This window comes from Megascapheus bottae, chromosome 3 (genome assembly GCF_031878675.1).
Source record: "Megascapheus bottae isolate mThoBot1 chromosome 3, mThoBot2.hap1, whole genome shotgun sequence".
NCBI classification, from domain to species: Eukaryota; Metazoa; Chordata; class Mammalia; order Rodentia; family Geomyidae; genus Megascapheus; species Megascapheus bottae.
This window is the reverse complement of record NC_143511.1, coordinates 6,282,336-6,294,194: the sequence shown is the minus strand read 5'-3', so window position 1 is coordinate 6,294,194 and position 11,859 is coordinate 6,282,336. Positions and strand designations below refer to the sequence as shown.

The 11,859-nt window shown below is 40.6% G+C and overlaps 1 protein-coding gene across 2 annotated transcripts; it reads left to right on the top strand.

The window, feature by feature from the left end:
• The first annotated feature begins 787 nt into the window (after nucleotides 1-787).
• LOC150064882 (procathepsin L-like) lies at nucleotides 788-10,263 on the top strand. Of its 2 annotated transcripts, XM_090329052.1 has the most exons (8): nucleotides 788-987; nucleotides 1,896-2,032; nucleotides 2,366-2,488; nucleotides 2,590-2,736; nucleotides 3,445-3,669; nucleotides 5,406-5,568; nucleotides 6,788-6,905; nucleotides 9,879-10,263. In XM_090329052.1, exons 2-8 carry the CDS (start codon nucleotides 1,907-1,909, stop codon nucleotides 9,997-9,999), a joined length of 1,023 nt encoding a protein of 340 aa, XP_090185178.1. In that variant the 5' UTR covers nucleotides 788-987; nucleotides 1,896-1,906; the 3' UTR covers nucleotides 10,000-10,263. The 2 variants fall into 2 exon arrangements, with proteins under 2 accessions (XP_090185178.1, XP_090185179.1); XM_090329053.1 differs by lacking the exon at nucleotides 2,590-2,736.
• The last annotated feature ends 1,596 nt before the right edge of the window (nucleotides 10,264-11,859 follow it).

Genomic DNA, 11,859 nt, shown 5'->3' with positions numbered 1-11,859 from the left:
TGTGTGTGTGTGTGTAATATATACATACATATGGATGTATAGATAGACAGACAGACAGATAGATAGATAGAACCTAGTTTGGGATACTTTGTTATACCATCAGAAAATGAGCTAATACAGAAAACAAAAGAAGTGAGGTCAATGCTTTTTAGTATTCTTGAGAATGCAATAGCAGCTTTGAAAATGGCTAATGAGTAGATGTGGGAAGTGTTTTGGCAGTATGTTAGAAAGACTAGAATGTTGTCAGCATCTTAGATGGAAATGAAGAGTTCATTGACAATGAGCAAAGGCCATTCTTTGTTACATTATTGAAAAACAAACAACAATGAAAATGAAAAACAACTGGATGAACTGTGTCCACACTCTGGCTAGGAAAAGAACAAAATACTGCTGGGGAGAGGAGAGTGCCATCTTTGGTGCTGACCTCGCCCCTTCTCTGATGTGAATTCAACAGGAACATGGCCTATATGTAGAACACTGCAGATTGTAACCAAAACTACTGGATAGGCTGAAAAGCTCACAAAGAGCTTCCTTTCACAAACTTCCAACCAGCCCACAAGTGTGAGCACTCCAGTGACCTGAGCCCTGCATGGGACCCCAGTTCACCTTCCTCATCTCCATCCCTCCCCCCACCACAGAGGCAGCAGGACTTAGTCCTGCTGCACCCCAGAAAACAAGGAATCAGAACGCCCTATAGGCTCCGCCCAACAGCTGGCACAGCCAATCATAGTGCCAGCTGGAGAAAGGGGAGGGGCTGACCAAGTGACTTGAGCAGCCTCGGGCCACAACTGCCAATACCAGGGGCCTAGGACCCTACACACCTGTGTAAATATCTTCTGGTGGACAGGTGTGAGGAGAGCCAGGGACTGGTCACACCTTCCTAGCATGGCCTAGACAGCTTCTTGGGGGGGGTCTTTCCTGATATCCAAGCTTTGAGACCTCGACTTCCGTGGAAAAGCATTTTGGAAGGATTTTGATTCAGAAATGGTAGGTTACAGACACCCTGCTGCTTTCACTGTACATTAGTTGAGATAGTATGAGCTGGCCTTCCAGATTTGAGGGATCTCTAGTCCCTCTCTATCAAACATCCTCATTCATGAGGCTTTTGTTGTTGTTGTTTTGTTACTGTTATCATTGGTAAAACAACCTGGATTGACCATTTCTTGGTTAGTTGTCTTAAGTTTTTGTACTTTCAAGATACTTGCCACTATTTATTTGTTTGTTTGTTTATTTATTTATTTAGTGTGTGTGTGTATGTGTTTGAGTTGTGTATGTGCACTACCCCTGAGGTTTTTGTGATCAATTCTCATGCCCTTGAGCCACTGGCTGCAAGATTGTTTTTTTTTTTTGCTAGTTAATTGGAAATTAGGGTTGCATGCATGAGCCACTCACTCCCAGGAACCATGAATTATCATTGTGCTCTGTTTCCACATCTTTTTGTTGCCAGTCCTGTGGCCCAAATTCAAGGCCTGGACACTGCCCTTGGACCTTTTAGCTCAGCCTGAACTTTACCACTGAGCCACAGTCCCACTTTTGGCTTTTTAGTGGTTAATTAGAGATGAGATTCTTATGGACTTTCCTGCCCATACTGGCTTTGAACTGCAATCCTAAGATCTCAGCCCCCTGAGTTTCTAGCATTATAGGCATTAGCCACTGATATCCAGTTTGTTTCCACTTCTTAAACTCTGGGCAGACTACTTTTTATACAGTGGCTAGACTAACTAACATCTATTGACTTCTGCATCCACATTCTTGTTTTCTTCCATATTCCTTAGGAAAAAAGTTTAGAAACATAACAAATATTTTCTTGCACCATGGTGGCCACAGTTTTCAGGAAAGACTGAGATGGCTTTTTAGAAGGATCTGTCTAATCAGACACTTGTATTTTTCCCTAGGTTTTCGAAATATGAATTTTTCACTCTTCCTGGCCTTCCTTTGCTTGGGAGTGGTTGTAGGAACTTCAAACCTTGATCCCAGATTTAATGTCCAATGGATCGAATGGAAGGAATTACATCAGAAACAATATGGCATGGTTGGTAACATCTGAAATGGTCCAGAGAGACATTAGAAAAAATAGTTCTTGCAGATAGGAGTTTACAGTCAGAGAGAATAAACAATGGCCTCTAGATGAATGCTTCTAGAGACCAGCTCCTTTCCCAGAGCATTTTGATAGCCGTGTTGATGATAGCCATAAGCAGCAAAATGTGGACAATCCCTTTGTGTCTGTTCCCAGAGAACAGCTCCTAGAAATAGAAACACCATCTCTGGCTATGGTTTCTTGTCCATCTCTGTCAGCAAATCTACTTGGTAAGCATGGGTTGAGTTTTAAGTAGAAATAAAGACCATCGGATGTATATGCCTCTAGCATGAAGAAGAATGGAGAAGAGAAATATGGGAGAGAAATCTGAAAATGATTGAACTGCACAATGAAGAATACAACAGAGGGAAACATAGCTTCACCATGGCAATGAATGCCTTTGGAGACATGGTGAGGGTCATGTTCATTGCTTAGCTTTGGGCTTCCTTTCCCCAATCATTACTAAACTAATATCTCATTCTTCCAACATTTTATTTACCTTTACCTGGAAGACTTCTGAAGAATTCAGGTTGATGATGAATGGGTTTCAAAACAAGAAGCATAGAGTGGAGAATATTTTTCGGGATTCTGTCTTCGTAAATATCCCTTCATCTATAGATTGGAGAGAAAGAGGCTATGTGGTTCCTGTGAAGAATCAGGTATGACAGTTGCCAGATTCAGATCTTTCAGGTTCCACAGATGTGGTTTCTTTGGTAAACTATGGAGCTATACATAGTTCATTGGGGTTATATTTTTTCCTGTTTAAAAAAGTACTTTTGTTAAGTAGTTGTATAAAAGAATTCCAGTTCTATAAATCAAATTATGAATACAATGCATCTCGATCAATGCCATCCCTTCCATCATTCCCTCCCATTTCCCCCTCCCATCCTTCCTCTCAAGTTGGATAGTTCACTTTTTTACCAATGTACATTGACTAAAATGATTGCATTTGCTCATCCTTTCTCCCTGCTTTGGCGTGTCCCCTTTCATGCCCTGTCTTCCCACAAAACATGTTCCAGTTTCCTGTATTCATTCAGAGGAGTTAGATTCTTCCCCTGAGTATATCATCCTCTAATTAGTTTGTGTGTGTGTGTGTGTGTGTGTGTGTGTGTGTGTGTGTGTGTGTAAAGCCAATATATATACATATAGATGTATATATATATATGGGCTTTCATGTAAGTTTTTATTTTAGGTCTAATTCCACACAGGAGAGAAAGCATACGCCATTTGTTTCTCTAAGCCTGACCTTACTTAACATCATTTTTTTAGATCAGTCAGAGAATATTCATCTATGTGAAGTGATATTCACAATGTCATGATATTTGTTTTGTAAATGACAGCTTTTGCTATTGTTGTTACATTTTTAGTTTTCGTGTGGAGCTTCCTGGGCTTTTAGTGCCACTGGCGCCCTAGAAGGGCAGATGTTCCGGAAAACTGGACAACTGATCTCACTGAGTGAGCAGAACCTAGTGGACTGTTCTTGGTCTCAAGGCAACGAGGGCTGCAACGGTGGTGTGATGAATTTTGCTTTCCAGTATGTTCAGGAAAACAATGGCTTGGATACAGAGCAATCCTATCCATATGAGGAAGGGGTAAATGGAGCTCTTTACGTTGTTACCATCCCCACTCTGCATTGGGAATGTGAAACAATGTCAGGAATAAGACACCTTTCTCATATTATTTTATGTATTTATTTGCTTATTTATTTGATTGGTTGTGAGGCTTGAACTCAGGGTCTGGGAGCTGTCAAGGCCAGTGCTCTAACACTTTGAGCTACAACTCCACTGTGGTTTCTGAGTGGTTAATTGGAGATGAGTCTCACAGAGACTTTCCTGCCTAGGCTGGCTTTGAACTATGATCCTCAATATCAACCACCTGACTAGCTAGAATTAGAGACATGAGCCACTGGCACCCAGCCATTGCTTTTTTATTTATTTATTTTTATATCAGCACTAGTACTCGAATTCATAGCCTATGTACTGTCCCTTAGCTGTTGTGCTCAAAGCTGACACTTTGCCACTTAAGCCTCACCTACAGTTTTGAATTTTTGCTAATTAGTTGTAGATAAGAGGCTCTCTGGGGGAGCTGGGGGGAAGGAGCATGGCCTAGTGGTAGAGTGCTTGCCTAGCATGCCTGAAGCCCTGGGTTCAATTCCTCAGTACCCACATACAGAGAAAAACCGGAAGTGGTGCTGTGACTCAAGTGGCAGAGTGCTATCCTTGAGCAAAAAGTGTCCAAGGACAGTGCCCAGGCTCTGGGTTCAAACCCAATTACAGCCAAGAAAAAAGGAAAGAAAGAAAGAAAGAAAGACACACACAGATACTGGGGCTGGCACTGTGGGAATGTGGCTTAGTAGTAGAGTGCTTGCCTAGCATGCATGAAGCCCTGGGTTCAATTCCTCAGTACCACATACACAGAAAAAGCCAGAAGTGGTGGTGTGGCTCAAGTGGTAAAGTGCCAGCATTGGGGAAGCCCAAGGAGAGTGCTCAGGCCCTGAGTTCAAGCCCCAGGACTTATAGAAAAAGAAAGAAAGAAAGAAAGAAAGAAAGAAAGAAAGAAAGAAAGAAAGAAAGAAAGAAAGAAAGAGAGAGAGAGAGAGAGAAAGAAGAGAGAGAGAGAAAGAAAGAGTCTCACAGACTTTTCTGCCTGAGCTAACTTCAAACATTTATCCTTAGGTCTCAGCCTCCTGAGTAGCAAGGATTATAGATTTGAACCATTGGCTCCCAGTATCTGTTTTGCCATTTTAGATGGTAGATTCTATATCTGAAAATTATCAATGCTGTGATTATAAATGATTAGACTTTGCTTAGATGATCAATGTATAGCTGTTTCATGCTGCATAGAAAATATATATACACTTTTGCATGTAATGCATATTTCTTGATAGTAGAAACTTCTATGAAGACCTATGAGATAAATTCTTCATTTCATTTCATAGCCCTGAACTTCCTGGGGTGATGCTTTTCATAGATTACTTTTAAATTGTTAAACTGTAGATTGATGAGTCTTATTATCTAAGAATTAATAGCTCATGCCTGTAATCCTATCTGCTTCGGAGGCTGAGATCTGAGGATATAGGTTTAAAGCCAGCCAGGATAGGAAAGTCCATGAGTCTTCTCTAATCAACATAAAAAAACCCAAAGTGGAGTTGTTATCCAGTGGAACAGCACTAGTCTTCAGTGCAAAAGCTGAGAGACAGTACCCTGACTCAATTTAAGCCTCAACACTGACACAAGCAAAATAAGCAACAACAAAAATAAAACATCATGTTCTCATATTCCCCAGGAAATAGCTGATGGTAACCAAGCCTCTACCCTTTCCCTTTAAGAAAGGCCCCTGTAAGTACAATCCCAAGCGTTCTGCTGCCAATGTCACTGGCTACATGGATATTCCAAAGGATGAGAAGATCCTCAGAGAGGCTTTAGCATATGCCGGGCCCATCTCTGTGGCTATTGATACCTCACCAACATCTTTCCTGTTTTATGGAGCAGGTAAGCTTTTATCTAGATGCTATAAATGCAACTACAATCTATATAAAATCTACTGTAGATATTGGGGTTCTGGTTTAATACAGCTGATCATTCTGTACATTTGATATTTGTTTTTAGTTACATTAACAAAGCACCATAATGATAAGCAATTTGGAATCTAAAAAAAATTATTTGTTTATTTTTGTGCTGGTCCTCTGGCAATGTCCCTGAGCTTTTATAATCACAGCTAATACTCTTTCACTATGGCAATAGCTCTAGTTACAGCTTTTTTGGTACTTATTTGGAGATGAGAGCCTCACAGACTTTTTTTTCTTTGTATTGTTGAGGTGATGTATAGAGGAGTTACAGTTACATTGGTCAGGTAGTAGGCGCATTACTTCTTGAACACTGAAACCCCTTCCCATGTTTTTCTCCTACTTTCCCTCTTCCCACTCTCTCCCAATCATCCTGGTTTTCCCCTTCTCTTCCCTATTTCAAATAAACAAATTAACATATATACAATATACCAGATACCAAAGTGAAATACAGTAACAACATGAGATAAACCATAAAGGTGGGGGGGCAGAAATAACTTCACATAATACATTAAAAACAACAGTCACAAAGATAAACCTTTATTTTGCCCAAGTTGACTTCAAACCACAATCCTTAGATTTCAGCCTCCTGAATAGCTAGGATTCACAAGCATGAACCACTGACAGGCACCTGGCTTGAAATAATTTTAAAGTCTATCAATTTTACTAGAATTTAATGGTATATTTAATGTACTGAACTCTTTTAATTTTTATTATACTTAAGATTAGCATATTAACTTTTCTCCAATTAATTGTTGGGTCTTCAAAAATTTCCAATGATATTTATGTCTGATATTAAAAACTGAAAAGAAGCCCTTGCTCAAGCAATTTTGTGTCCTGTGCTAGTTGTTTCAATTTATACCCTAAGGATAAAAGAATTCTGAGCTTTTAAAAAGTGCTTTGATGCCTCTTGACAAACTGTTTAAGTGACATTATGCATTTTGTATATCTACTAGCGTTAGATCTCAAACTAAATCTCATGTAAATAGATTGTAACTTATAGCTTAAAATATACAATTTTGAAATTGGAATTTCATTTGAATTTTTAGAAGCCTCCTTTGCTGTGAGTGACAGGGTTACTCATTTTGGTAAACACCAATCATTTCTTGGTATTTCTTACTCCTACCATGATTTTTCTTTCCCAGGCATCTATTTTGATACAAACTGTAGCAGCATAGACTTGGACCATGGTGTCTTGTTGGTTGGCTATGGCTTTGACACTGAAGAATCAGAAAACACTAAATATTGGCTGGTTAAGAACAGGTATAAAATTCTAGAAAGCACTTGTATTGACATTGAAAAGGGAATTTTTCTTTGCAGTCAGTATTTGGAAACAGGTTTAAAAACCTTATGCACACCTCTCACATTCCAGAAATCTTAGCCATAAAATAGCATGTTTGATTTTAACATTAATATCTATCACACGACTGATATAAACAAAATAGCTGACACATTGCCTTTGCATGAGAAAGGGCCAAAATAAATAATAAACAAGGATAGTTCAATGGAGTATTGAAGAGCCAGCATTGGAGTGCAGTGAGGATGCAGCAGAGGAACTGTGGTCCCTGGACTTTGAAGATAGCTTTACAGAGACCTTGAACCAAGTACCCTGCATTCCCCACCCGGTCTTCACTAGAGAGGATGAATTTAAGACAAAGGATGACGTCTCTTGACAGAGGAAATGTAAATGCAATGCATTTGATTGTCCATTAATTCCATGACTTTTTCTTTTTTTTTTTTTGCCAGCCCTGGCCTTGAGCTCAGGGCCTGAGCACTGTCTTTGGACTTTCTCAAGGCTAGAGCTCTACCACTTGAGCCTCAGTACCATTTCCAGCTTTTTTTTTTTTCTATGTATGTGGTACCGAGGAATCGAACCCGGGTCATTGTGCATGCTAGGCAAGCACTCTACCACTAAGCCAAACTTCCTGCCCCCCCTCCATGACCTTTTGAAGTCTTTCTTGCTGGAGAGTCCTGTAGTCCAATTTCTGGAGTTCCTGGGAAGTTAATACCACTGCAATACTTCAGAGAGAGAGAGAGAGAGACAGAGAGAGAGAGAGACAGAGAGAGAGAGACAGAGAGAGAGACAGAGAGAGAGAGAGACAGAGACAGAGAGAGACAGAGACAGAGACAGAGAGAGACAGAGAGAGAGAGAGAGAGAGAGAGAGAGAGAGAGAGAGAGAGAGAGAGAGAGAGAGATAGGGAGACAGAGAGACAGAGACAGAGAGACAGACAGAGAGCGAGAGACAGAGACAGAAAGCCCAGTCCACATCCTGCCTTGCTTCCTTCAGGCTGCTGCTGCATCGTACCATTTCAGGAATATGCCTATCTAAAGCCCACAAAACAGCCAGGTGGCCCACGGCCCACACCCAGTACAAATTATGTGTCAGAAGTGGTGAACCATGATCTAAAATAAGCCTTGTGTGTGTGTGTGTGTGTGTGTGTGTGTGTGTGTGTGTGTGTGTGTGTGTGTGTGACTTCATTAGCATCAGGAAATAACTAATAAACACTTGGAAAGTTCAGCTGTATTTTGTTAAGCATGCCTTCTTTGCCTTCCCCCATCTCATATTCTTCTTAAGTACCCATAATGAGAACATTTGTTCATTTTTGGTGTCCTGTAGGTCTTGTGGGCTTTTTATTATTTATTTATTTTGTTATCCACAGCATGAAATCATTCCCTAATATCACTGTATTGTCTATACATTCTCCAAACCATAGCATCTTTAGGGAGCCATGTCATCCAGATCCACGAATCTCAGACTTCAGTCAAATTCAACCCAAGAAAACTGCTCTGGGGTGAATTTCAATCAAGAGTTAAAAGTTAAAGAGAAAATTCTAAAAACTACAAGAGAGTAATATCAAGTCATATATAAAGAAATCACTATTAGGCTAACAACAGATTTCTCAGCAGAAATCTTGCAAGCCAGGAGAGAATGAGATGATATATCCAAAATTCTCAACCAAGAATACTATATGCTAGTAAATCTATATTCAGAAGTGAAAGAGAAATAAGCCTTTCCTAGAGTTTATTATTCATTGTCTCATGAAAACTAAGACAATTCAAAAGCACCATACCAACTTTATAAGAAATGCTCAAATACTTTCTTCATATAGAAGCACAAGAACTATGGCTATAATCCTGACAATGTAAAATTCATTGGTAGTGCAGATACACCATTAGATGGGAAAGAAATCAAACCTTACTCTTTCAGAAAAACATCATATCACAAAGATAAACAATAAGAGATAAAGGAACAAAGGATAGTCAAGAGAATAACAAAATCTTTTAAAACAAGTTCTTCTCTAATATAATCTTGGGATTTTTATATCTTGGGAAAATGTCCTAAGTAAAAGACAGAGACTTAGTTTAGGTACCTGAAATCCTAGCTACTCAGAAGGCTCAGATGGGAGAATCATAGTTGGAAGCCAGCTGGAGTAAGAAACTCTGTGAGACTTTTATCTCCAATTAACCACCAAAAAAACAGAAGTAGAACTGTAGACTATAGTTTAAGTGGCAGAATGCTAACCTTAAACAACAACAAAAAGGCTCAGAGACATTGCCTAAGCCCTGAGTTCAAGCTCTTGGAACAGCTTGCACACATACACACACAAATTAGAATTTAGTAATGACATTTATTGTCCTCAGTAAGTTTACTGTTGCTGGTGTGTGTGTGTGTGTGTGTGTGTGTGCTGGTACTGAGGATTGAATCCAGAGCCTCATATCCCTTTGCTTAGATTTTTATTTATTTATTTTTTGCTCAAATCTAGTACTCTACCACTTGAGCCACAGCTCTACTTCTGGTTTTTGGATGGTTACCTGAAGAACAGAATCCTAGTGACTTCCTTTGCAGGCTGGCTTCAAACCATGATCATCAGGTCTTCAACTCCTGAGTAGCTAGGATTGCAGGCATGAGCTACCGTTGCTCAACTAAAATTTTTCTTAATTCTAAAATACTCCATCTACAAAGGTTTCTCCTTTCTTCTTTCTGACGATGTAGTTTGGAATAAAGTCACTGTTTAGGAATACAGATAAAAGCATGGAGGCTCAGATTCAATAAGTAACAAAGGATGAACAAAAACATGTCTCTCCCAACTCTGTACAGGCTATAGCTTTCTGCCCAGGGATCAGCTATTCACTCTGGTAGCTTATAAAGCTAACATACACTTGTACTGATAGTGGTTAGATGGTTAAGTGTGTTGTTCTTTGTTTTGTAAAGCAGAAAACTTGCTCTCTTTCAGCTGGGGTGAAGAATGGGGCATGCATGGCTACATAAAGATAGCCCGAGACTGGAGCAACCATTGTGGAATTGCGTCGGCTGCCAGCTTCCCACTATGTGAGCCCATGAACACAGATCAGTGATTGAGGAGAGCGAATCGGGACACGTAATGTTTTCACCTTGCCTATCCCCTATTGTGTGGGCTCCACCTTGGAATCATTGAAGATCAGCGAATGTGGTGATGAGAATTCAGTGACAGTGTTCCTGGAGTAAAACATTACTATGACTTTAATTGGTGCTGTAAACAGCCTTTTATTATTATTGTCTTCCCTGATTACTTTGGAATTTTCACTTTTTCAAAGAACATCTAAAGTTCTATCTTTTTAAATAAAACAATTGTAAAGGCAGTAGAGGGGGGCCTCCTTTCTGATGTTAATGCTTGGACTGCTTTTGTGGTCTTACATGCAATTCAGTTTTGTTTTGTTTTTGTCTGTTATAGGTCTTGAGCTCTGGGCCTGGGCACTATCCCTCGGTGATTCAGCTCAAGGTTTGAATTCTATCACTGGGAGCCACAATACCACTTCCAGTTTTCTGGTGGTTAACTGAGGATAAAAGTTTCATGGACTTTCATGCCCAGGCTGGCTTTGAACTGTGATCCTCAGATCTCAGCCTCCTGAGTAGCTAGGATTACATGTGTGAGTCACTGGCAATTCACTTGTTTTTGTTTTGTTTAATTTGCTTTTACTACGTCGTGACACTTGAACTCTGGGCCTGGGTGTTGTCCCTGAGCTCTTCAGCGCAAGGCTACCTCCCTACTCCTTGAGCCACAGCGCTACTCTGGTTTTCTGGTGGTTAATTGGAGATAAGAATCTCACGGACTTTAGTGCCCAGGCTGGCCTTGAACCTCGATCCTCAGATCTCAGTCTCTTGAGTATCTAGGATTACATCCATGAGCCTGGCCATGCAATTCGCTTTTGAAGACAGAACCACTGTCTCCATAGTACATAAAAGAATGGATGACTTTCAAGTTTTTGTGCTAGTCTTGGAGCTTGACCTCAGGGCCTAGGCACTGTCACTGAGCTATTTTGCTCAAAGCTAGCCCTTTACCATTTGAGCTGCAGCTTTATTTCCAGCTCTTTTGATAGATAATTGAAAATAAGTCTCATGGGCTTTCCTTCCCCCACTGGCTTTGAAACATAAATCTTCAGATCTCAGCCTCCTGAGTAGCCAGTGGTGCCTGACATTCCGGCTCTTCCAGTTTTATGATATGCAGACTATAGATCAAGTGCTGGGCTCTGCTTTGAACCAATCTTTGGAGCAGAATTTGGCAAGTGATCTGTCTATAAGAACGTAAGAATTGGGGCCGGGAGTTTGGCCTAGTGGTTAAAGTGCTTGCCTAGCATGCATGAAGACCCAGGTTCGATTCCTCGGTACCACATACATAGAAAAAAGCCAGAAGTGGTGCTGAGGCTCAAGTGGTAGAGCTCTAGCCTTGAGAAAGTCCAAGGACAGTGCTCAGGCCCTGAGCTCAAGCCCAGGACTGGCAAAAAAAAAAAGAACGTAAGAATTTGTTTTCATAAAGAAAAAAAGTCACTTGATAGCAAAGCAAACCAGCATATATATGTGACCTCATCACAAGGAAAGGGCCTGAAAGAATATGCAACCATCTTGGGTGGTTGCAGCCCAGTCAAATTAGAAAACACATATCTCGGGGGGAGCGGTGGCTCTTGCCTGTAAACCTAGCTACTCAGGAGGCTGAGATCTGAGAACAGGTTCAAAGCCAGCCCAGGCACTAAAGACTGTGAGACTCTTAACTCCATTAATCACTAGAAAATGGGACATGGGGCTGTGGCTCAGGGGTAGGGTGGTATCCTTGAGCTGAAGAGCTCAGGTCCAGCCCAGGCCCAGAGTTCAAGCCCCATGACCCACAAACAAACAAAAACAACCCCCACCACCACACACACACATCTATGAGCTAGCCTCTCCAGCATCTTTCTCCAAAT

Bases quoted from the DNA above. Each gene is read 5' to 3' on its own strand.
- LOC150064882 (XM_090329052.1), top strand. From the start codon at position 1,907: ATGAATTTTTCACTCTTCCTGGCCTTCCTTTGCTTGGGAGTGGTTGTA. The intron at 2,737-3,444 runs GTATGACAGTTG...TTACATTTTTAG, and splicing joins TGGTTCCTGTGAAGAATCAG to TTTTCGTGTGGAGCTTCCTG. The intron at 6,906-9,878 runs GTATAAAATTCT...GCTCTCTTTCAG, and splicing joins TATTGGCTGGTTAAGAACAG to CTGGGGTGAAGAATGGGGCA.